Source organism: Cheilinus undulatus, linkage group 20 (genome assembly GCF_018320785.1).
Source record: "Cheilinus undulatus linkage group 20, ASM1832078v1, whole genome shotgun sequence".
Lineage (NCBI taxonomy): Eukaryota > Metazoa > Chordata > Actinopteri > Labriformes > Labridae > Cheilinus > Cheilinus undulatus.
In genome coordinates, this window is record NC_054884.1 from 8,086,134 (window position 1) to 8,111,430 (window position 25,297).

Genomic DNA, 25,297 nt, shown 5'->3' on the forward strand with positions numbered 1-25,297 from the left:
AACAATATTCAGTCACTTGACTATGTAAATGACAGGTATAAATATCCACCATCTTGTAATAATTACAATATATACAGACAAATGAGTGTAACAAATGAATGCTGTGCTTACTAGTGTTAGGCGTATAAAAAGGTACTGCTCGCTAAACACAGACAAATATGTTTCGATGTTGAAATAAAGGTGCACATTTATCACAGTCGCTATGTAATGAACTGCTAAATTGCTCACTAAAATGATCAAATTGCAAGAAACGATCTAAGATGAGTTATATCTCAAAACTGCATAAAGTCACAATAAGGTCGTATCACTGAAACAACGGTTCATTAATTATAACTCTTCAAAATACTAGAAACACAAAATGATCCTCAAAATATCCTTTTAGACATGTTAAATGATATAAATACTCACAGGCAATGCTTTCGGTAAAACAACAACAAAGGATGGATGACGATTTAATTTCACACTGACCTCTGTCGCTGTCAGCCATTAACTAAACATAGCAGACTCACGTCCTGAATCTTCCTGACCTGGGTCTTTCTGATTGGCTGTGATAACTCTAGCAAAGGAATACAAAAGAAAGAACAGCACCATCTACTGACAGAACTGAAAACAACACTCAATACTGGCAGACCTGCCCAAGAAACCCTGACTGCTGTGTGCAGTTCGGTGTGGAGCTCAACGCTGCTCAGCCATTGGCTGAGTTGGAGCTCAATGTCAGCATGCTATTGGCTGGATCCAGCATTTGACCCCGCCCACGAGTTAGTGGTATTTAGAAAGGTATTTACTGATTTGGAGTTTATGTAGATGAGTGGGAGAGAAATTTAGGCATTTTTTTAGTTGATTAGGAGTTATGTTTTGGAAGAGTAGGGGAGAGAGACAGAAACGAGGTTTCAGCTGTTTGTGGATGAGGGGAGGGAGGAGGAGGACAGGTGGATATGGTCTGGAGTAGATACTTGTTTGTAGAGAAGACGCCTTTTTATGAAAGTCACTCATGCCCTCAACCTGTCTTTTGAACTGGAAGAGGCTGATGGTGACGATATTTCCTCTTCATCATCATCATCTGACGATGAGAGTGAAGCTCCATTGTTCGTATTTCGATGCCGGTTTGATTGCTACCAAAATGTTGCGAAATGAAGTGAAGTTGTATGTGACGAGACTGAACATGATTGGTTTATGGAACATTGAGATGGGTGGAGTCAAACGTTGGACCCGCCCCGAATGTTGAGCACCGCCCAAACTGAACACTGCAGTCAGGGGCTTCTCGACCTGCCAGCACACCTGTCTTAGACAGCTATAGCCATAGACGGCTAACATTTATTGGTAAACTGATGGCAGTGAAGCTGGCAGACATTGTGAGAAGCCTAAGAACCACGTTAACTAACAATGTATGGTAATGTTACTGGATTTTATGCAAATATGACTCTGCTAGTATCTACAGCCTGTTGTTTACTACATGTTTGCATGTAGTATTCCAAAAAAGTTGGGACACATTGTAAATAAAAACCAGAATTCAATGATTGTCAAATCTAGTAAATCCATATTTTATCCACAAGAGAACACAAACATCATATCACATGTTGAAACTGTGACATTTAACAGTTTCATGAAAAATTTTAACTTGTTTTGAATTGGATGGCAACAACACGTCTCAGAAAAGTAGGGACGGGGCAACAAAAGGCTGGAAAAGGAAAGTAGAAGTAATGAAAAAACAGCCGGAGAAGCATTCTGCAACTTAAATGGTTAATTGGCAACAGGTCAGTAACATGGACTAAAAGGAGCATTTTAGAGAGGTAGACTCTACCAGAAGTAAAGATGGCAGAGGTTTACCAATCTGCAAAAAAACCTGAAACTTAAAATTGTGGAATAATTTCAGAAAATTATTACTCAATCATCAAAACATTCAGAGAATCTGGAGAAATCTTTGTGTGCAAGAGACTAAGCAGTCAGTATTGGATACTCATGATCTTCAGGCCCTGAGGAGGCACTGCAGGAACATTTCAGGATATCCTTGTCTATCACCACAGTCCACTGTCCCATCCACAAATGCAAAGAAGAAGCCATATTTGAACACAATCCAGAAACGCTGCTGTATTTTCTACACCAAAGTTCATTTAATGTGGCAAAATGGAAAACTGTTCTGTGGTCAGATGAATCAAAACTTGAAATTATTTTTGGAAATCATGGAAATCACCTGTTTCCTGCAGACTAAAGAGGAGAGGGACCATCCAGCTTGTTAGCAGCACACAGTTCAAAAGCTTTTATCTCTGATGGTATGGGGTTGCATTAGTGCCTATGGTGTGGGCAGCTAACACATCTGGAAAGGAACTATCAATGCTGAAAAGTAGATAGCAGAGTAGCATGTGCTACCATCCAGACAATGACTCTTTCAGGGAAGGCCTTGCATGTTTTAGCAAGACTATGCTACACCACTGTATGATGCTTTAAATGCATAAAACATTTGAAGCATCATAAAATGAAAATACTGCAGAGAAGATCCAGCACTGTTGGGCAACTAGAATTCTCATTCAGATAAGTGGGACAGCATTCCTCTCCTAAAACTTCAACAACTGATCTCCTCACTTCCCCACACTGTTGTTTAAAGAAGAGGGGATGCTTCACAATTGTAAACATGGCCTTGTCCCTTGTCTTTTTTGACATGTGTTGCTGCCATCAAAATCAAAATGAGCTACTATTTTCTCGTGAAACTTTTAATTGTCTCAGTTTCAACATGATATGATGTTTATGTTCTATTGTGAATAAAATGTGGGCTTTTGAGACTTGACAATCATTGCAGTCTGCTTTAGGTTGCATTTCATACAGTGTCCCAGCTTTTTTGGAATACAGGTTGTATTTAACAGCAAAAATGTTGCATTATGTTGCTTAATATTGGAATCAGTGAATCAGTGAGGCGACATTGTATTTTTAAGGCCGTTTTTAATCTTTGATCCAGGACTGGCTGCGTGCTGAGAACTTGTTGCCCCATCAGACGGTGGAGAAGCTAACCAAGTGGACCATTTATGATGATGAGGGCCAGGCCAGGACGGTTCCTGCAGACAATGGGAGGGGCCCCTGGGAATCAGAAGATCCCACCCAGGATATGCTGGAGAGCCGACTGGTCAACACACAGGTAAAGATGTGCTGTTGTGAGAATAAGATGTGATTGGTTGGTGAATGATTGGAAAAACAAACCTCACGCACTGATATCTTCTAAGATTTTTAATCAAATTTCTTAAAAATTGTCAGATTCACACTCTTAAACTGTTTGTGTTCTTAAATTGATGAATGCCACGCTCTTGTAAACTCCTTCAAGTTTTTCCTAATTAGCATAAAGTCAAAAAAAGGCCCTTTTATACCCATATAAAGTGTGAGACTGCAGGGCCGTGTGCAAACACAGGAGTGGGAGAGATGTAATAAGAAGTCATCCATTATCTATACTGCTCATCCCATTTGGGGTTGCAGGACGCTGGAGCCAATCCCAACTGTCATTGGGCGAGAGACAGGGTACACCCTGGACCAGGCGGCAGTCTGTCCCAGGACAGACAACCTGAGACACTCACACCTGTAGACAATTTAGGGTTAACAGTTAACCTAATTAGCATGTTTTTGGACTGTGGGAGAAGTTCTGCATGGCAAACTGAGATTTTTGTACTGTGTACTGTGATGTTTGTGTTTTCATAACAGTATTACAATTTCCCAGCATGCTCCACATTGACACCCAGTGGAAGAATATTACCTTAAAGTCAGAAAGTGATGGTGTAAAGGCAAAGGGTTGGAGTGTTGGTGTTTATCAGCTGCACTTCATCACTTATTGCCTCTGTGAACACCAGACAAAAGGACACAAAAGACCCACTGCTGGTTTATTTATTTCCTCGTCTGTACTGATAATAGAGCATACAACACAGCACGGCACGGCGGTATGAGATTGCAGTATATCAGCTATCACGCAGCTGCATGTGGATTGGTTAGCTGCTGTGAAAAGGTTATGAGTGGAGGCCACCGTTAGCTGCAGGGACGCTCAGGTCAAGACTTATTTAATTCAGTGGTAGCCACAGTAGGAGAATGTTTATAGAGAAGGTAAAGGTTATTTTTCTGGATGCCAAAGTCATGACTAAGAGTGGTGAGCTTTTAAACATGACTCCTGTTCTGCTTGTTTTTCAGGTGGTGATTTCTGGAAGCAAAAGGGCAGTAGAGGTGGACGAAGTGGAGGATCTGTCTCAGCTGGAGTGAGTCCATGCACAAACCCTCACATACCACTTATTGTTAAGTATAAATATGCTTTTTAAAAATGTTTTTCCAATGTTATAGAGAAGTATGTGAGAGCTCTGTGCTGCTGAATCTGAAGAAACGGTTCCAGCGTGACTGTATCTATGTAAGTTTCAACATTATCTTACACTTATGTATATTGAAATTATTTGACAGTAAGTAAAACATGTTTTGCACTCATGATGAAATGATTCTATTCTGAAACAGGAATTTATCTTTGATGAGGTTTTGGAGACAAAATGCATGAACACATTAGGCCTGTGTTGGTATGATACACACCACTTCATTCAACGCTTGGCATTAAACTTGGTGATGTGAGGCTTGCATGCAGCTGCTCGGCCATGCAAACCCACCCATAAAGCACAGTTTGTGTGTTTACATTAATGCCAGTGGAATTTCAGAACTCTATAGCAGAGCGGTGGTGATGGCAGTTGTTGATCCCACTTTGTGATTTTACATGGTCTTCTGCTGAGTTGCTGTTGTTCCTAAACGCTTCCACTTTCTAAAAATATCACTGACAGGTGACTGTGGAATATCCAGCAGGGATGAAATTTCACAAACTGTCTTATTGCAATGGGGACATCCATCACAGAACCACGCTTGGAGTCACTGAGCTCTTCAGAACAACCCATTTTTGTACAAATGTTTGCAAGTGGAGGCTGCAAAACTAGGTTCTTGTTTCAATATACCTGTAGCAACAGGTCTAACTGAAACTCTGGAATTCAATCATTAATAGGTGTGGCCAAATACTTTTGTCCATATAGTGTAGCAGTGTCAAAATTGTTCTGAAGCCTAGTTCAGACCAGAGATTCACAATGAGACAAGGTAGAACTAGCAGTTTCTTGCAACAGGCCAACTCTGACAGCCTGTCAATTCACACCACTGCAACCAGAGGAGACAAAGCATAATATCTGTTGCAGCTACTTTCTATTGTTAAGGCCATGTCCACAAGGAAATGAAAACAATATGCTACCATTTTATTTTGAAAAAGTTTTCTGTAAATATGGGATCCTTTTTGGAAATGTCCACATAAGCACAAAACCACTGGAAACGACTGAGAACGCTGTAGTATGTCAAGCCTGTAAGGGGCGCTGTAACGCTGTCACAGAAATGCAACAAAAGAGAGAAGAAGATGATGGAAAATTGTCCCAATCTTTCTGCCCTCCGTTCTCTGTGGTGGATTCAAGAACATCTGGTGTATGCTGTTCTCTGTGGCAGCATAGGAGCATCAGATTTTGCTGTAAAAGCCATAATAAGCTCAGTAGCTCTGCCTGTCGAGCTATCTGTCAATTAAATGAGACGCGCCAATCAGTGCACAGTAAGGTTTTTCCTAAATGTAATCGAAACGACAAAAAAATTCACCATGAAGACATTAACTATGTTTGTTTGTTTTTTTGAACCAGGTTGTAAACCAGTTTATTTCTTGTCTGAAAACTGGCTTTTTAACATGCGTTCAGACGGGACTTTCGATGTTCCTGCAGCCAGCCTCAAGTGGACACTCACCGTATTTCAATTTTTTGCACTTCTGCATTGGCATTTTTCAGGACCAGAGGTGGGCGCTTGTCTGGGACACGGTTTCCAAAAGCAGTGTTTACGGCCTCCCAAAATGCCATTTCAGCGTGGATGAAATGCAGACACAACAAAAACCTTTTGCGTATACTCCTGAATTCGTGTGGACAAGGTCTCAGTTTCTACCCTTTCTTTTCATGCCCACCCTGTAGCTGCATATAGCCTGTAGTATATAAAATGAGTCTCGTCAAAGATAATGCGCTACTTGCTATGATTGCAGTTCTGCTTGTCAATAAAGCAAAAATTATACTAATTATAGAAGTTTAAGTTTTGGGAGTCATCAGCTGTTGCTTTGACAGTATACCCATGCAATTTATGCCATGATCTTAAGGCCAGATGTCCTTGTTTTTTCCATTTTTCCAAGTTTTTCCTCGAAGAGTCTGAATAATTAAAGGAATTTGCTTCCCCTCCATCCAGAAGAGTGAACAATAAATACTGAGCATGTTTTTCTTTTAAAGTCTGGATATTATTGTCTTCTCCCTCAGACTTACATTGGAAACATGCTGCTGTCCATCAACCCCTTCAAGCCTGTGAACATCTACACAGAGGAGCTGAGACTGAAATACCTCGGGAGAGGGCAGCATAGGAATCCACCGTGAGTAAACATATCTCCTTATTAATGTCTATTTGGACGTAGTCCTCATGTTGACTTCTGTTGTTCTTTTCCAGACACGTGTACGCCATAGCTGATGCTGCCTTCAGTCAGTCTCAAACATCAACTCAGGAGCAATGCATCATCATCAGGTACCAAAAACTACCCAGTTTCTGCAGTATTTCAATGAAATGTACTTTAAGAAAAACGATGATTCACCCAGATGTTTCAATAGTTCAATTTCAGCCATCAAAGCTGCGAAGACTGGGTCTTTTGTAGGATGCTACCCCTGAACTGAGAACTAGTTATCATTAGCGTGCCAATATTGGCATTTAGCTCAAAACGGTATTGGCTTTAGATAGTATCAAAAATCAGTCAGCATTAATGCAGACTTTTAAATACATTTAACCAGAGCTTCTCTGGTTTTCATGATCTATAATGGTGGCTGTCACCTCTCCACTGCCAGTTATTTTGTAAAATTCCCAATGGAAAAGTTGTGTCCTGTTAACAGAATTACTTATTTCTATTTTGTGTTCAGTGGCCAGAGCGGTTCAGGGAAGACAGAAGCTACAAAGCTGATAGTCCACTACCTGAGCTCCATGTATCAGGGTAGAAACGACAACCTTAGACAGGTAAGTCACTGGGAACACAGACAGTCCACTTTAAAGTAGTTTGTTAATGTTACACTGCACATGTTAATGCCCTTTTTTGTCTGTCTTTCTCCACACTTACCAGCCAATGGAGGCCTTTCCAATCCTGGAGAGCTTCGGAAATGCCAAGACGATCCTGAACAACAACTCCAGCCGATTCGGGAAATACCTCCACATCCACATCCTCCAGTGAGTCCAGCTTGTGTTTGCCATCTTAGTAAATATCGTTAATTCATGCTCCTCCTGATTGGCTTGGTTTATCTGTTAAACCCTCTCTCATTATGGCGGACAGCGGGGTTGTTGTAGGGACGTCTCTGTCCAAGTACCTCCTTGAGAAGTCCAGGGTTGTGTTTCAGGTGAGAACACTGAGTGAGGTGTGCTGTGGAGTACTTATTTCACACTTTCAGCTCAATTCAAGCTTAATTTTCTGTTCCTGTAAGTTATTACATGTCTACAGCACCAAAGTTTAAATAATGAACAGCTGACAACTAGTTCTTGTTCTAGATTTGCTGTTGTCCAACAGCTAGATAGTGACAGCTGTGATTGTTTACCTTCTGAATATCTAAATACAGTCGTTGTCATTGCCGTTTACAACCATAAAGGTGATGTTGGACATGTGAAGTAGACGGGAACTGTCCAGCTGAACATTTCATGTTAGTACATAGTGATAGCAGAAGGTTAGAAATCTTATACTTGTTAAAGAAACTCAGAGAACTTGAGAAATACAAACTTCGTGGGGCATACAAGTTGGTCCTTCATGGTCATGTCCAGGAGTCTCATTTGTAAAAGTTTCGTATGCAAGAAACAGGATGTGAAGTTTGCGTACGCTACTTCTCGGGCAAATGATGTGATCTATAAAAAAACAGACTTGTCCGTAAAATGTGCACAGACTCACACGTACGAACGTTTTGTAGGCAGAGGGAAATTGGTGACGTACGGTAGGGTGGTGAATTGAAGCCATTTTGGAGCACCATTCACTTTGCTTGACTCCTGAGTCCCGAGCTTTTGTTTTGAATACACTTTTAGTTTCTCCCACTTATTTGGGATAATTAGGACCTGATAAGTTTAGAAGCTCAGCCTTAAAAAAATTTTGGCATCCAATATCCACATAAATTCCCTAAAATTTCAAAGAAACTACCTAGAATTTCTGTGAAATTCCTAGAAATATTTTTAAAGTTCCCCATGTAAAGTCACCCCCAAATTTCTTCAAATATCCCTCAAATGTTTCAGCAAAACTTTATCATAAAGCCTAATTTTTTAAAATAAAAATATCCCCACAAAAATCAATTTAAATTCCTGAAAACCTTTACAAATTCCCCCCAAATCTTTATGCAGTTTCCCTCAAAAATACATATATATTATCCAAGATTCAATAAAAGTGATGAAATTCTTTCAAACATCCTAAAAAATTCCCAAATTCCCCAAATTGTAATATTTCTCAAAGTTTCTAAAAATTTTGAAGTAAATTCTCCCCACAAAAAATTAAATACCACCCAAAATTACAAAGACATTTTCCAAATTTTCACAAAAATGCCTTGAAATTTCCCAACAGTTTACACTAAACATAAAAAAAATCCAAATTTTTCAAATACTCAAAAATTTCACGCAAATTTCCACAACTTCCAGTGAAACTCTCTAAAATGTACAACCCTTTCCCAAAATTTCCATTAAAACACTTGTACTGTCTCTGTCTCAGTTCAATGCTGAATTAGAGCACTGGCAGCAAGTGTCAACATCTTCTTCACATTACGACTCTGAAGACCACAGGTTGTTGTCCACAGGTTTAATAATGTTGGAAGTTGTGAAACTACAAATAAAACATATAAAATTACATTAAATATATTGTACGCAAAGTCAACACAAAGCAAACTGTCAGTAGCAGTACCAAATAAGCTAAAGCTAGCATAAATTCTCAAAATATTAAAGCAAGCAGAAACTTAATAAATGTTCTTGCATTACAAAGGAGTAGAACCCTATAGATAATGGAGTGAATGGAGATACAGAATGTTTGAGGGGCACGGACAAAAAAGTTTTAAAGGGCACCTGCTGTGTGCTCCATTGTTCACAATCAATGGGGCCTCTGAGTTAACAAAATTCAACAAATTTCCTTCTTTGGGGCAATCCTCTTTGAATAAAAGCATAAAAAAGCCCCCCCAGAAAAAAAACTTTGAAAATGGCGCTCTCCAAGAACAGTTCCAATTTATAAAATGGTGCACATGCACATTTTCATGCAATTCCATCTTTATAAATCCCAATCCGCCTGGAAATGCACAAACGTAAATCTGCCTCCTATTTTACCCTTAAAAAGTCAAGGTCTTTGCACATTGAGTCTGTTGTTTTGTGATGTCTTTGTTTTCAATCCCTAATCCAAAGTAAACGTCACGCACACTGAGTCCGTTGCGTTTTATTTGTGGACTACAAAAATTCGTTGCAGGAGGCAAATTGTTTCGTACTGCGATGTAAATAAACTGTAAATAAAATCCTCAACAATCACTCTGAATCCATCCATCCTGACAAAGATTCATATGGCAACCATATGAATGTTAGGTGGCAGTGACAAACTGATGCCTTTATCTGTTATATTTCCATGGTTGATTGCCACATGATACACGGTAAATTATAGATTGTAGAAAGAATTGGACAAACCATGTGTGATGTCAGCCATCTGATTAAAGTAGGCGGACTCAAACAGCTTTTGAAGCCAATCCGCAGTGGCTTCCTTATCGAAATCGTGGCCTCAACCCGAACTTTGGATCAACCTAACAGCCCGCCCACTAAGCTGGACTTCCTATCAGCTAGCTAGCTAGCATTCTGGTTGACAGAAATGTAGCTTCTGCCTGTCGAGCTATCTGTCAATCAAATGAGACGCGCCAATCAGTGTGCAGTGAGGTTTTTCCTGAATATAATCTAAACGATTGTGGTAAAAAAAAAATTCACCCTCCGTACAGTGAGAGCACATGAAGAATGAGACACATTTGGTTTTTTGAACCAGGCTACAAACCAGTTTATTTCTAGTGTAAAAAACGGCCTTTTAACAGGTGTTCAGACGGGACTTCTGGCGTTCCTGCAGCCAGCCTCAAGTGGACACTCACGGTATCACAATTTTTTGCACTTCCACATTGGCTTCATTTTTCAGGACCATAGTTTGCCGCTTGGTCAAATCACAGTGTTCAAAGTAAGGTTTTGGTGCGATACAAGGAGGGAGAAAGGGAGGGTGCTGAGCGAGTGGCAGAGAAGGAAGCAGCAGGCACAGCTCTGAATCATCAATCACCATCTAAATCACCATCTAAATCAGTGGTTCCCAACCTTTTTTCCTTTGAGCCCCATACTTTATATAAGAAAACTTGAAACCCCCTAGGACGGAAAAAATACTGATTCTTTGTGGCCAAAATTAACATAAATTTTAATCTTATTTTTGTGTAAATCCAAACAAAGTAGCCCTAAACATAAATTATTTTACCCCCAAACCACTGTATGGATTATTATAAGCCTTATGCCATGATGTCTGTTAATATGTGCAGATCAAATTTCCCGGACCCCAGGTTGGGAACGTCTAAATGACTTGGATTGATGCAAGAAATTCGCACTAAATTGAGCCCGTTCCATGAAGAATAATGAGAGACTTAAGTTTCAGCGTCAGTGTGCAAACATGATAAGAACAACATGATATTGTTTTATAATTTTTAATGTGCAAAAAATTCGAACGGAAAAACGGACTGAGTGTGCAAAGGCCTTTAGACTTGAGTCTAGGCTGCTTTTGTGCATGGGGTGCAACCTAACCACTAGGCCATGTGCACCCTGGGAGTGCAAATTTTGGGTTTTTGGCGCATGTGCAATTTTACTATGGACTCTACGCACTGTTTTATAAACGAGACCCTGGGACTTTAGAAATTTGTCAGATAGTTTTGTGAATTAGACTCTACCACCAAGTCAGCAGCAAGGATTTAAAATAGTGCAATATAAGATGATGGTTATAACTAAAACAAATAGTTACATACTGACAGTGAACTGCACTTGCACTAATATGTTTGAACAATATACTGTAAATCACTATTCCTGCCACTACTACAAAGTGCATCTGTGACGATGATATTCTGTAGAGACTAAAGTCATGTTCTAATAAATATAATGACATAGCACAGGGATCTGGCTTGCTCCTCCGTGTTTGTCTCCCTTCCACTATTGTTTTTTTTCAGTATGATGTGAATGAAACTGCTATGACAAAAATGTGACTCTCTTCCAAAGCAGTCCATGCTGGTCTCATTTTCCTTATAGGCCAAAGAGGAGAGGAACTACCACGTGTTTTATGAGCTGCTGGCAGGTATGAACGAGTACGACAAACAGGAGCTCTACCTGCAGGGAGCTGAGACCTATTACTACCTAAATCAAGTACAGAGCACGCTAACGAGCATAGAAATATTCTCAGTGTCTGTTTTTTTATTTTTCATGCTTTTTGCTCTTTATGTATTTGTCTCTCTTCTCCTTGAGGGTGGTGCTTGTGAGTTGAAGGGTAAACAGGACAAGCAGGACTTCCAGCTTTTGGTGCAGTGCTTTGAAACCATCGGTCTACACACTGACCAGATCTGCACCGTCTGGGCCATCCTCTCTTCGATCCTGCAGCTCGGCAACATGTGCTTCAGCTCGTATGAGGTGTGTTTGTGTGGTAGTCGTAGGGGAATTCGATCTGACATTGATATCACACCTCAGTTGTTGTTTGTGCATCAGAGCGAGTCGTTTGAGGTGGCTCGTATCTTCAGCGAGGCCGAGGCTCGGAGGGTTGGCTCCTTGCTGCAGATTTCCTCAGAGGCCCTACAGACTGTCATCACTCACAGAGTCACAGTAAGCAGCCTCTGATGAATCAGTCGGCCCTCTTGCGTGATTATTTATCTTCAGGTGTGCAAACTTAATCCTGCTTTCATCCACAGGAGACGACCTACGACAGGATCTACTGCCCTCTGTCTGTGGAAAGTGCCATAGAATCAAGGTGAGAAGGGTTCCTCAGACATTTGTGGGGGCTGGATGTCAGCACAAATTAAAGAGCCTTTAACTAAAATTCAAATGACACCATTAGAGAAATTTTCCTAGGTTGGTTTTTGAGTTGGTAGAACCAGAATCCCATTAAAGCAGCTTCTAAGACCTCTGCCTGGCTCCCCTTAAGTCTGGCACACACTGAATGATTTTTAAAACCTTTAACAATTGAAAAAATGCGAGACAGCCTGCACAAAATGATTGTTAAATAACAGATTAGTTCCTAAATTGTGAAATGTGCAATGAGATACAAGATGGGCATAATTTGTGAAAGATGCAATGTCTGATTTATGCAACAGCCACCACACCAATAGAGTAACTTAAATATGTACGTATACAGCCATATGCATAAGTTTTAGGCATGGAAGGGGTGCTATTCACCTCTGGTAATATGCCTGGAGACCGCCAGCGGTTTTCAGGCCGTTGGGACATCCACAGCAGGGGCTGTGGACCAGGAGCTTGTGGCAAAACTACTACCTACCTGGATGGTATCCTAGGCCAGTGGTTCCCAACCTGGGGTCTGGGCACCCCTAGACAGATGCCAAAGATCTCAAGGGGAGCATGGGACCCTGCTCTTCTCTGACGTTGTCAAAATTAGATGTCTACGTATATTTTTTAAAACAAGGCGTAGGAACTTAATGTATTGGGGACTAATGTAGAGAAAATCTGTTCATTTTTGTACAGAAAAGTCAAAATGTTTGAAGAATTCCAACAATTCTTTAGATTATAAAGTTGCATATTTACAAGAAATAAACTCAGAATTTCAGAGTTTAAAGAAAGTCTGAAATTTACAAGAAAAAACATTGAAACTTCCAAATTAAAAAATATAAAATTTTAATACTGGAAAGTTTTTACAATCACAAATTTACCAAAGTGTAAATTAGGAAAAAATCAAAGGAACCGAAACAGAAAACAGTGGCTGGATTTTCAATTTTATAGTCTCAGAAATTCTGTTTTGGTTCAAGTAAATTAATTTTTTTAAACTTGAACATGTTGAGTGTTTTTTTTTTTTTTTTTTTTTTTTTAAATTAACAGATCCTCTTTATTATTGTTTTTTCTTCTAGAGTGGCCCTAATATACCATCGAAATAATGGATAGTTTATAAATAGATCTTCTGTCAAGAACAAGTGTATGTGGGCCTATTAGGTTGGGACTTTGTCAAAGAAAACAATCAAAATTACTTTTTAATTTTTCAAGTGGTCATGGGGGGCTTAGCTTTTCTCAAATATGAGTAGGGGGCGCACTTTGGAAAAACGGTTAGGATCAGCTCTCTGGCCATTCGTACGCCCCACATCCCCCCAGATTATTTACACATGCTACCTGTGATATGCATAGACATCCAGAAGCACGACCAGGGTTGTGTCAGTCCTCCTTCCAGTTCGATGTTGCCCTCAATTTATTTGCCACATATACTCCCTACTTCACTGTTCAACCCTGAAATTGCGGCTGAGGTGCCCCAGGAAGGTTGACTCTGGTCAAATCAGATTGGAGGTCGGTTGCCTTGTGGATGTATGCCTGGAAAAACTATGTGGTAAAAGTTCTAAAGCAATGCAACGACAAAAAATATGTAGCACATGTCAATGAACAAAGCAGTGTAGGTGAAAACATGTCTCAGTTAGCCTCTTCTCTTTGTTGTCTTTGCAGAGATGCTATTGCCAAAGCTTTATATTCAGTGCTGTTTGACTGGCTGCTCGAGCAGATCAATGACTGGCTGAGTCCCACAGAGATGGACAGCACTGTGGGAATAGTAGACATCTACGGGTTTGAGGTTCGTATTCAATCTGGACCGGGATGTGGGGACTCAAAAATCCTCTTGCTGAATTTACTTTCATTCTACCCTTGTGTTTCTCAGGATCTTGGAGTGAACAGCTTTGAGCAGCTGTGTATAAACTTTGCCAACGAGCAGCTGCAACACTTTGTCAACAAAGCAGTGATCTCACAGGAGCAGGTCAGTGGGATGTATGATAAAACTACATGAATATCCTAAACGTGTATGCACAGTCTTCTGATATTCTGTGATTCTTGCAGGAGGAGTACAGTGCAGAGCAGATCCAGTGGTACCCGATGCCACTCAAAAACTTTCACTCTTGTCTTGATCTGATCTCCTCCAGACCACACGGCATCCTCCGAATACTGGACGACCAGACCTGCCTACCACAAGTACACATTAACAGCATGCACATACATCCCTACTCTTTATATTACAGACTGTCTGTGACATAAAAATTAGACTATTAATGGTAGAGCTTCAGCGAAAACAGATGCCAAGGTCGGTCGGGATACTGGTGATGGGAATTCCGGTTCTTTCATAAAGAAATGTTGTCCAGTTCTGACTAAAGTGGCGCTGTGGCTAAGTCTGAGCTAACGCTCCACTAGCAGCCATTGTATTCAAGCGTTCATGCCACAAGAAACCCTTTCCCTCCCTATCACACACTCATGCCGAAGCAGGTCAGCGACAGAGCGAAAACATCTTTCCCATCATGAAAAGCTTTTAGGGTTGTTTTTATCTTCTATTTCACAGTGAAACGTCCAGTTTTGGTAAAACGGACACAATGCCACAGCTATATCTGAGGTATTTACCTCAGTGGAGGCAGCCATCATAGGGTTTTCAGTACAACTAAACCCCGCCCATAGTGCCACTCTGTATGGTATGACTCTGAAAGTAGAGTCACTCAGTCAGACACATACAGACCCAGGTGTAGGGTTGACTTCAGTGGTCAGCCAAAAGTAACATGTATTGTGTGATATAATTTACAGTGTCAAATAGTATCAAACTTTAAATGGCAAAAAGTCTTCATCAGGCCAACTGTCTCCAAACAGCTTCGTCTAATTTACCAGGTTTGATTGTATGTTGTTTTCACATTAGATTTTCTTTTATAAACTCAATGAAACACATGGAAAATGTGTTATATTCAATTAAATGTATTTGGTTTTTTACTATATGCCACATTTAATAATTTTTAAATTAAAAACTGAGCTTTAGCATGTATTTCAATTTGTTTTACACACAAAATTTACATCTTGTTCTAAATCTGATTCACTTTGGAGTAATGTATAGTGCTAAAAAACCATGATATATGTGTTTTGGTGTTATTATTTCTTCAGGCGACAGACCACACTTTCCTCCAGAAGTGCCACTACCACCATGGGAACAGCCCGTTCTATGCCAAGCCCAAAAACCCCCTGCCAGTCTTCACTATCTACCACTACGCTGGAGCTGTCACTTATCAGGTCTCAAACACTGCTTTATAAAGCTGGGCCATCAGAGAGTAACCTGTGCAGTGACCATGTTTAAATATCCTCTCTCCCAGGTTCATAACTTCCTAAATAAGAACCACGACCAGTTTAGGACTGAAGTGTTGGAGCTTTTTGCCAGGAGTCGGTTGAAGGTGAACCTTCACATCACCCTAAGTTGTACTTGAATGTCATGATGTTGGAATGAAGATGAGAAGAAATGTAACTCACACTGAAAGACACTTCAACATATTTTTTCAGATTAAAGCTTTAGTCTTTAACATTGTTTCTTTCAGATGGTGTCGGAGCTGTTCAGGAAGGTTCAGGATGGTTATATTCAGCAGAGAGAGCTCGGCTGGAGAGGAAAAGGCCTCCGACAGCAGCCTTCCACCGCCGCCTCACATTTCCTGCAGTCTCTCACTGAACTCACCACCCGTCTGGAGAGGTGAAAAACACCAGTCAGGCCAACTTACAACCAAGCTGTAATTATTTAATCTATGGGTCAGAGTGGTACCAAACATGAGGAATACTTTTTACTCTGTCTTTAAAATCAACTGCTGTGTTGAGTTTGTGGTTGATTTGGTTTATGTAAACGCCATGGAAAGAAATGTGCCATTTGTGACAGCTGGTCTTGATTATCAGTGTCTTCCCACTGAGAGAAGATGAAAATTTCAGTCTCAATTAGACTTTTTCAAAGATATATTTTGGGCTTTTATGCCCTTATTTATAACCTTATTTGTAACCCAACCAATAGGCCACTGGTGCACTTTTATTGTTGTTTTTAAGAAGTTTCAAAATTGCTCTTGCAGATTTATCCTGCCTGAAAGTTGGACACTTATGGGGCCTATAAAAAGTTGTCACCCCCTTAGATGTTAAACTCTTTGATAATTTTAATCCCTCTACCTTTATGAGCCCTCCATGGCCGACTGGAGAGAAGCATCCCCACGTCATGATGCTGCCACTGCTGTGCTTCAGTGGGGATGGTGTATTTGTGGAGATGTGTATTGTTTGGTGTCTTATCTCATGTCTATAAAGCACCATTTTGGTCTCATCGGACCAATGAACTTTCTTCCTGACTATGGAGTCTCCCACATGCCTTTTGGGGAAATCTAGTCCAGATTAAATGAGTTTTCTTCAACCATACTTTCTCTTTGCCGCTCTCCCATAAAGCTTTGACTGTGAAGAACAACAGCTGTTGTCTGCAGAGTCTTTCTCATCTCAGCTGCTGAAGCTTGTAACTCCTTCCGAGTAGTCATAGATGTCTTAGAGGCTTCTCTCACTAGCCTCCTTCTTGCACGGTCACTCAGTTTCTGAGGACAGCCTGATCTAGGCAGATTTATACATGTGCCATATTCTGTCCATTTCTTGATGATGGATTTAACTGAACTCTGGGTGATGTTCACCCAGAGCCTTGGAAATGTTTTTGTATCCATCCCCTGACTTATACTTTTCAATCACGTTTTCTCTGAGTTACTTGGAGTGTTCCTTTGTCTTCATGGTATAATGGTAGCCAGGAATACTGATTCACCAGTGAATGGCAATTCCAGAATAAGGTGTCTTTAAACTACAATCACTTGAGAAACATTCACTGCACTCAGCTAATCCCCATTTCACTAATTTTGAGACTACTAGCACCAACTGGCTAGACCATTGTTGAATAAGTTCAGTCACTTTAAAGGGGGTGAATATTTATGCAGTAAATATTTTAAACTTAATTGACATTCCTTTGAAGAAATCAGTTTTCACTTTGACATTACAGGAGTTATTTTATTTCTTTTCTGTCAAAAACCAAATAATATTAACCATGACTGATTTGTAAAATAAACAAAGTTAATCATGATTCCTGAAGAGTAAAATGTTTAGTTTTATTTTATTTTTTTGCTTCAACCCTCAGATGCAAAACCACTTTTATTCGCTGTCTGAAGCCAAACTACGTCAAGGTAACACCAGAAAACAGTGAGTGCTGACGATAACTAGTCTCCTAACATGAGTTCCTCGTGTCTGATCACGTACTGTGTTTCTCATCTCCCATTTCAGCTCCCTGGACTCTTCGACTTAGAGTACATGTCGACCCAGCTGAGGCATGCTGGGATACTGGAGACCATCCACATCAGGAAAGAAGGCTTCCCAGTACGGATACAGTACTCCTTCTTTGTTGAGAGGTAGTGAAACAGGCACAGCATTTCTACTCAGACTGTCTCTACTGTGTGTATTTTCTCTTCTGGGGAAATAAAATCAGAAAGTTCATCGTTATGCATCTTTGGATTTGACTTTTCCTTCACCTTGAATGCCTTCTCTTGAAATAATGCATGCATAAACCACATAATTTACTTGGTTTACATGATTCCTGCTTCAGGGGCTTTCAGGGAGAACTTGAAAACAGCTTTAGTGTTATTTGTACACAGATACGGTGTTCTCCTGACTCAGAAGGTCGGTGAATCGTCAGACAGAGAGCAGACGGTCGCTTTGCTGGAGATGGTTGGTGGAGAGGAGGGACAGTACCAGCTGGGACTCACTAAGGTGCCTCACCATCTCTTTATCACTCTAATGATAGTTATTATTTTAATCATGAACATATTTTGAGTATAATTGTACCTGTGTCAGGTGTTCCTGAAGGAGCTTCTGTTCCAGCAGCTGGAGGAGAAATGGAGCAGCACGCAGACCTGGGCCGCCATCACCATCCAGAGGAACATCAGAGGCTTCCTCTGCAGGAGGAACTTCAAGTTCTTCAAACAGAAAGCCATCATCATCCAGAGCCACATAAGAGGACACCAGGCCAGGTGAGGGCAGATACACTATATGGACAAAAGTATTTGGCCACCTGAACATTACTATGAGACTGTTTTTGGGGGTCATGGGCTGGAAAGTTTTGGAACCCCCTGCTGTACACCTTTCCATTTGATGCTTGCCATTGGATTTGGTGATGTGAGGCTTGCATGCTGCAGCTCGGCAATGGAAAGCCATTCCATTTTGACCCCATTCTGTGATCCATCCTGTATCACAAATATTTGCAAATGGAGACTGCATGGCTAGGTGCTTGATTTTATACACCTGTGGCAACGGGTCTGATTGAAACACCTGAATTCAATAATGAACAGGTGTGGCCAAATACTTTTGTCCATATAGTGTATAAGGGGAGAATCAGTCATCTTTACCCTTAAAAGGAGCTCCTAAACTGAGCTTTCTGAGTAAGGAGGACTTTAAAGGGTTTCTAAAGCTGAGGAAGTAGAAAAAATCTGTAGAAAATCTTTATAAGTGTTGGGATTCATATATTTTTGAGCATCTTTTTGTCGATTTGAGCTCAAATAGACCTCTGGTGATGGCACACTGCTATATACAGCTGATGAACAAGGTCACTAGTAAGTATACTAACATTTGTGTGCTGCTGCCCCCTTTCTTTTCTAGGAAGTACTACAAGCGTCTGAGGCAGTCGTTCACTCAGTTCTGGGCCGTCATGATGATCACCAGGAACACCATCAAGAGACGCCACTGGAGGAAGGTAGATACAAGGAGGGAGAGAGACTGCCATGTTTGCTGATTTTATTGTGTCATAAATGTGAATGTACACTCGCACAATAACAGCAGCAACATAGGAGAGGTAATAGAAACAGTACAGGTGTGTCCTTATGGAGATAAAGTCCTGTAAAGTCCACTGATGTTTGGGGTCAAGGTGTCGTTTCCTTCTTTCTCTTCCAGATGACTCAGATGACTTTATTTAAACACTATCCCTGTTATATGATAACACACCTCCTTAAAAATGGCAGATTTCAAGATTAATGTGAGTTTTAAGATCCTACGATCGATACTGAACATTTGAATATCTTATGCAACGATTTCACACAGTTACAGAATAAAACTAATTTGGACAGTTGAATCGCTGAAATGTAGCTGAAGTTTAATGAAAAACAACATTTTAAACAAGAACACAAAGACCTGTGTTTCACTGTACAGTACCGTTTTTTAAATGATGAAAATGTTTTAAATCACTTAAAATTAAGGGCCCCTGGTTACTTTTGAATTAGGACCATAACGATGAAAATTTGCCGGAGCAATATGTACCTTTTCTCTCATAATCTACTCTTTTCAGCATTTTTCCCTGATTTTAAATTTCTGTACACAAATTTGGACTTTAACAGTTATTTCTTCTTTATTTCAGCCCTTCATACTTTACATATTAATGTGGCATATGTATCGTGTATTTTGTCAGATTTTAATGAGATAAAATTTGATATTAGAGTGTTGAATTTACATTATTTCTCAACTGTCACAATCTTGATTTTAATAAATTCAAACACTGCTAGCTTGTTTGAAAGTTCAGTATGACAGAGCTGGGTGAAAACTGTCAATAGGTGTGTGTGAGGAATTTCACAAGTAAAAGCTTAGCGTAAAGTTGACAATGGGAATGGTGGTAATATGGTGATACAATAGGATTATTTCTGTGAGAGTGGGACGCGAACGAGGATGCTCTCCTGTCTGAAGCTGTTGTCATCAGTGCCGCCGTTTGGCGCATAAAATGCGGCTTATGATCTGATCAGAAGTTGAGGGAAACTTTGAGTTTACAGCATCACTCAATGCTGGTTGGTATGATACAGATTACCCTAATGTTGCTAACTGCTAATCAGCCTGGTGTTTAGTGTCAGTGGAAATTGGTGTTACTGCAGTGCTTTACCTTCTTACAGCTAGCATAACTCATGTCCAACTCCTGACTTTCTGGTGTTTGAAGAAATGCAAAATAATCCAACATCTTTCCCTCTCGCCTTCTGGCTGTGGATAAACACTAGGATCCCTGTTACCAGTCTGATTACCTACTTGTTTTGGTTGAGTGAGCCGTGCGCCGCATCATGCCATTTTACGACTGCTGCCATCTGCTGGCTTTTTAGTTGACTGCACCATGGGGGGAGTATATTTTAGAATTGCTGTCACAAAATATATGGCCATATCAATTCTGTAAAATCCGCATCAATGCATGTATCTGGAAGGTGTGCGCGACAGAGATGATGTCCATAAATTATCTGTAATAATGTGGAATCACACAGGAACTGTGAAATTTATTTAATGCTTGGTATGGAAGCCTTTGTTTGTAATTACAGCTTGTATGGAGAAACTAGTCACATGCATTGCTTAGATGTGGTTTTGTCTTCAAATCTTGAAGTTTCCGTGGGCCTCTTCTTTGAACTCTGATCTTTTGTTCTTTCTATAGATTTTCAGTTGGATTCCACACAGGTGATTGGCTGGGCCACAGCTTTATTTTCTTTCTCTGAAACCAGTCGAGAGTTACCTTGGCTGAGTGTTTGGGATAAGTGTCTTGCTGAAATGTCCACCCTTGTTTGACAGTACCGTCTGCAGAAAAGCAGCCCCACACTATGATGTTCCCACCTCCAAACTTCACTGGTGTTTTTGGGCTGATGTGCAGTGCCATTTGTCCTCCAAACATAGTGTATTATGGCACTGTAAGAGTTCAATTTTGGTCTCATCTGACCAGACTATATTCTCCTAGTATTTTACAGGCTTGTCCAAACGTTGTGCAGCAACTTTAAACAAACTTCAACTTGCTTTTCTTCAGCGATGGAGCCTTGCACGGTGAGCGTGCATACAGGCAATGGCGGTTGAGTCCATTAGTTGTTGTTTTCTTTGAAATGATTGTACCTGCTAATTCTTGATTTTCTCAAGCTCTTCACAAGTGGAGAAAAACGGTGCTTTATTGCCATGAGATAAGACACCAAACACTGCACATCTCCACAAACACATCATCCCCACTGTGAAGCACAGCGGTGGCAGCATCATGATGTGGGGATGCTTCTCTGCAGCTGGCCATGGAAGGCTCATAAAGGTAGAGGAATTAAATTTATCAAAGGGTTTAACATCTAAGAGGGTGACAACTTTATGGAGATAATATGATAAGTCTTTTCTGTAAGAAATCTTGCGAGGACCCCCTGGTTGTGGCCGGTTTATGATGAAATGGCACTCTTTCCACTTCCCTGTGTTGTTCAATATTATTACACATCGCTTATTATGTGGGCAGCTATGGTTTAATTTCTTTGCAGGTGTGGATTGTATGGGTTGTTATCAACATCTGGTGAAAATTTTATGTTAGTCACACCTTTAAAAATATACTTACTGAGAAAAATGGTAAAATACTTATTTTACCCACTGTAAGTCCTCTCTACTAAACTATGTTAAAAATCCTGTAACAGACTATTATCTCATTAGGGCATTGTATTCAATGTGTGAAAACAAAGCCTACCTGTTAATTTATAACTGATATAAAAATCACATGGGTGTGTTATGTCTTCTACATTTTTCAGCATTGGTGACTTCCTTTAACAATATTTCACCCTGCTCATAAAATCTCATTCCTCCCCTTTTAACTACCTTTCTTATCTTGCATTAATCATGTCACCTGGGCACACACACAGACACACACACACACACACCCACACCCTGCCTTCTCTCCGGTCTTGGACTTCAACCTCTCTGAGTGAAATTTGAAGCAGCGCTGCATCTCTTCTTCCACTTTCTGAAAGCTGTCCGTCTGACTCTCAGCTCCTCTGCTCTACAGGTACGCTGCTCCTCTTTATTTCTACTCTTCTACATCTAATCTGACTCTAATGACTCTTAAAACTTTATTTCTCTTTAGAAATAACTAATATAGAAACAGTGAGAGTAAAAGTCTGTATTGGGTTTCAGAACAACGATACAGTGCCTATTTTAGCTGCTGCCTCCTTTATTGAGCTCTATTTTCTTTTCTTGTCTCATCAGAAATATAACTGATATTTGTTATTTGTGTTGATTCTTTAGCTTTAGCTTTATCACAGTTAAGTATTTGGTGTTATTGCTTTATGAGGCTTGGACTATGAACAGTAGAGCTGATGGTAGGCTGCATGTGTCAGCTGTTACAGCACAGACTCATCATAACCTCAGTTAACTTAAAAAGTTAAGAAAAAATACAGGGCAAGGGCCAAGATTCAGGGTAAGAGGGGTCAGAATGTAAACAATAAGTCAGCAATGCCTATAACTGATGCTTTTTAACTTGAAATATTTTACATAGATCTGGTTCATTGGTATGTTTTGTCTGAAATAACACAAATTAATTCTGTGAAAATGTAGACTCAATAAAACCTCGCAGTACTTCATAAGACAAAAAAATACATGATACCAGGTTTTAGTGGATTTGAAAGTATAATGGGTAGCTGTTCTCTAGCTGCCTCACATGATTTAAAGGTGGCAGGGGCATTACTCGGGTAAATACCAGTTCAACATCAGATTTAGTGAGATGGCTGCTGCTCTATGAACAGAAATCACAAGACGGTGTTCACCTTGTCCTGCCACTTTAATATCCTGCAGTATGAAATCTCATCACACCTGTCCTCAAAACTCATTAGTAAATGTGTTGACAAAAATTCTGCAATGTGTATTTTAGGGTTTGTAAAGGCTTTTATGAGTTGCCAGAAGAACCTTTTATGTGCATATGCCTTTTGTGTTACGTTCATTTTTGTTAATCAGTAACCATGCAACTGTAAATTTAAAAGTATTACCATAAACTCTGTTGTATTAACGCCTTTTTGACCTATTTCTACATTTAGGGTGGTTTCACATTTAGGACCTGGGCCAAGATTCAAGCACATTTGACCCCAAGCTTTAGTTCATTTTGGTTAGTGTGAACACAAGCATGCCATACTCAGGCACTGGGCTCAGTACATGTGGACTGGGGTACGAAACATTGGGGGATGTGAATGCAACCATGTCTGATTACTAGGTACTTGTCAGAAAGTAGAATTGAACGGGCCCAAATGGATTTGTCTTTTCAAACTCCTTCTTGTCCACGTTGCACAGACCCATTTAATCCTCTGAGCTGCACAGTAGATGTGGGAGTAGGATGAAGGTCTAAAATAAGAGATGTATTAATTTTAGCCCATCAGTTAACACAGCATGTTTATGCTAGAACGGGACCCCAGGGTTTGGCACACTGAGTCTGTTTACTTCTGCTGAAAGTGCCACATATTAAAAAAGAAATATCATCTTATATGTTGATAGTTGTTTTTGCACACTGACACTGAAACTTTCATCCTTTGTTGTTTTTTTTTTTAAAGGTCGATTTACTCCAATTCACCAGCTGCAGCTCTCTTTCTCTTTTTTACTCCCTTGCACTGAAAACTCACTTTTAACACTATGTTTTGCCAATGTCTTATTTTGATATCAAGTGATTTAATAGATAAAAGTCAAAATTTGTGCTCACAGCCACATCGCAAAGACTGAAGGGGAATGTTGTGCTCCATCTTTCCAGCTTGGCAACAGAGCATAAGATCCACAGGATTATCTTAGCTGTTTTCTGTCCTTTGCAGTATGAAACAGTTTTACTTCTTCTGCAAATTTTTGTAATGAGTGGAAAAAAGGAACAGAGTTTGTGCAATATATCATCATAATATGGACCCCAAAAAAACACATAAAAAATAAAGAGCCAGTTTGCAAAGACCTTTAAGACCTATTTCACCCTTTTAGTGGCATTATCCTATGACCACCTTCAATACCAAAGGAAGGACATAATCTTGAGTTCTGAAATGTGAAACAGTGATTGTATAAAGCCTGGCGTGTCGACGTATTGGCTGCTCTTCAGTTGTTTTCTACGTGCACACAAGACAAGAAGTAGGAAGAAGGTCCTTGTTACTGTCTTTAAAACAATAAGAATGCAGGACTGTGTGTGTGAGACGGAAGCGTTTGCACCCAGGCATTATGGGGAAAACCTCTTTAAAGTGGACTGCATCCTTTATGCCAGTGCGACCAGCTTACTGCTGTAGAATGCTGAGCCAGCCTTAACCTGACACCCCCGCTCCATGTGTATTGTCACTTTTAAACAGCTTTTCTCCCTCTTTAGGTTATAATTCTGCATTTAAAAAGGCTCTTTAATTAAATAAAACAAAAAATCAGTGGCGGTGGATGGCATGGCTCTCAGGCAGTGGGTCTGTACTTCACAACTATCAACATTACTGTAGGCTTAAAGCTCCATTAACTGGTGAAAAAGATGCCACAAAAATTTGCCAGAGTAAAAAAATCTATGCCAGCATTTTTAGCAGCATTTTCCCTTAGTTAATGCTTTTGTAAAGCAATCTGCTGGGTCCAAAACATATGAAAATATAACCCGAAAGACCCTATTAACTGAATGACCTGGAGAGTGTTTCAGTCAGTGTGTACTGATGCAATAAAAACAGACATACTTCAAATATGTAGAGTTACACATATTAAGATTGATTTAAAGGTGTTATGAAAGTTTCTGCATGCATTTGCAGTTGTGTAATGTCCTTATGATGTCAGAGTGATGTCATCACAGTTATACCTTGGGTTGGACGTGTGTTATCAGTCAGCCTGGATTATAATCTGTTCAGGTAGAGTCTTAAAGATGTCATCATTCACCTGGCAGAGTTCAAGATAAGATAGTTGCATGATGGGAGATGTAGTCCACAATTTTCCAGAGAGGCAATAAATAAGGAATGCTCTGCTTCTGTTTCTTAGCTTTTGACCATCCTTTACTTCTTTCTGATCCCTGCTTTACAACATTTTTTGCCATCACACCAGTGATAACTGAGGCTAGGATGAATATGTGTTTGGGTGGTCTGTCCAGATGTTTGTGCAAGCCATTCTTACGAATGCAATATATCAAAATGTTTCATGAAACTTTGCATAAATGTTCACTCTAACCTAAGGATAACCTGATTACATGTTGTTATTTTTTTCTCAATTCTCTTTTTATTGTCATTTTTAGTCCAAACACACAAAGAGATCTCTGTACATCATACTCACTGCCATCTGTTTGTGAGATACAAAAATCTTGCAAAATTAGTTTCATGTCAAAAGAAACTCACTGGACTTTTGCCAAATACAAAACAAGAAACCAGAAATAGACAAAAATAGATAACTTAATAAGAACACGATGTAAACCAAATGCTCTAGAACAAAACTGTTGGGG

At 40.0% G+C, this 25,297-nt stretch overlaps 1 protein-coding gene across 1 annotated transcript in view; it reads left to right on the forward strand.

Moving 5' to 3' along the window:
• Positions 1–25,297, forward strand: part of myo15b (myosin XVB) — a 58,879-nt gene that overhangs the window by 2,589 nt on the left and 30,993 nt on the right. Inside the window, exons 2-27 of the mRNA XM_041816075.1 lie at positions 663–713; positions 2,951–3,127; positions 4,159–4,223; positions 4,306–4,369; positions 6,318–6,427; positions 6,502–6,576; positions 6,963–7,056; positions 7,160–7,263; positions 7,367–7,430; positions 11,350–11,463; positions 11,563–11,724; positions 11,800–11,913; positions 12,000–12,058; positions 13,747–13,870; positions 13,955–14,050; positions 14,131–14,262; positions 15,208–15,333; positions 15,414–15,491; positions 15,633–15,781; positions 17,231–17,276; positions 17,374–17,498; positions 17,742–17,856; positions 17,941–18,116; positions 18,742–18,835; positions 18,919–18,934; positions 21,828–21,895. Coding sequence (XP_041672009.1) covers positions 663–713; positions 2,951–3,127; positions 4,159–4,223; positions 4,306–4,369; positions 6,318–6,427; positions 6,502–6,576; positions 6,963–7,056; positions 7,160–7,263; positions 7,367–7,430; positions 11,350–11,463; positions 11,563–11,724; positions 11,800–11,913; positions 12,000–12,058; positions 13,747–13,870; positions 13,955–14,050; positions 14,131–14,262; positions 15,208–15,333; positions 15,414–15,491; positions 15,633–15,781; positions 17,231–17,276; positions 17,374–17,498; positions 17,742–17,856; positions 17,941–18,116; positions 18,742–18,835; positions 18,919–18,934; positions 21,828–21,895 — 2,598 coding nt within the window. The remainder of the gene's footprint in view (positions 1–662; positions 714–2,950; positions 3,128–4,158; positions 4,224–4,305; positions 4,370–6,317; positions 6,428–6,501; positions 6,577–6,962; positions 7,057–7,159; positions 7,264–7,366; positions 7,431–11,349; positions 11,464–11,562; positions 11,725–11,799; positions 11,914–11,999; positions 12,059–13,746; positions 13,871–13,954; positions 14,051–14,130; positions 14,263–15,207; positions 15,334–15,413; positions 15,492–15,632; positions 15,782–17,230; positions 17,277–17,373; positions 17,499–17,741; positions 17,857–17,940; positions 18,117–18,741; positions 18,836–18,918; positions 18,935–21,827; positions 21,896–25,297) is intronic.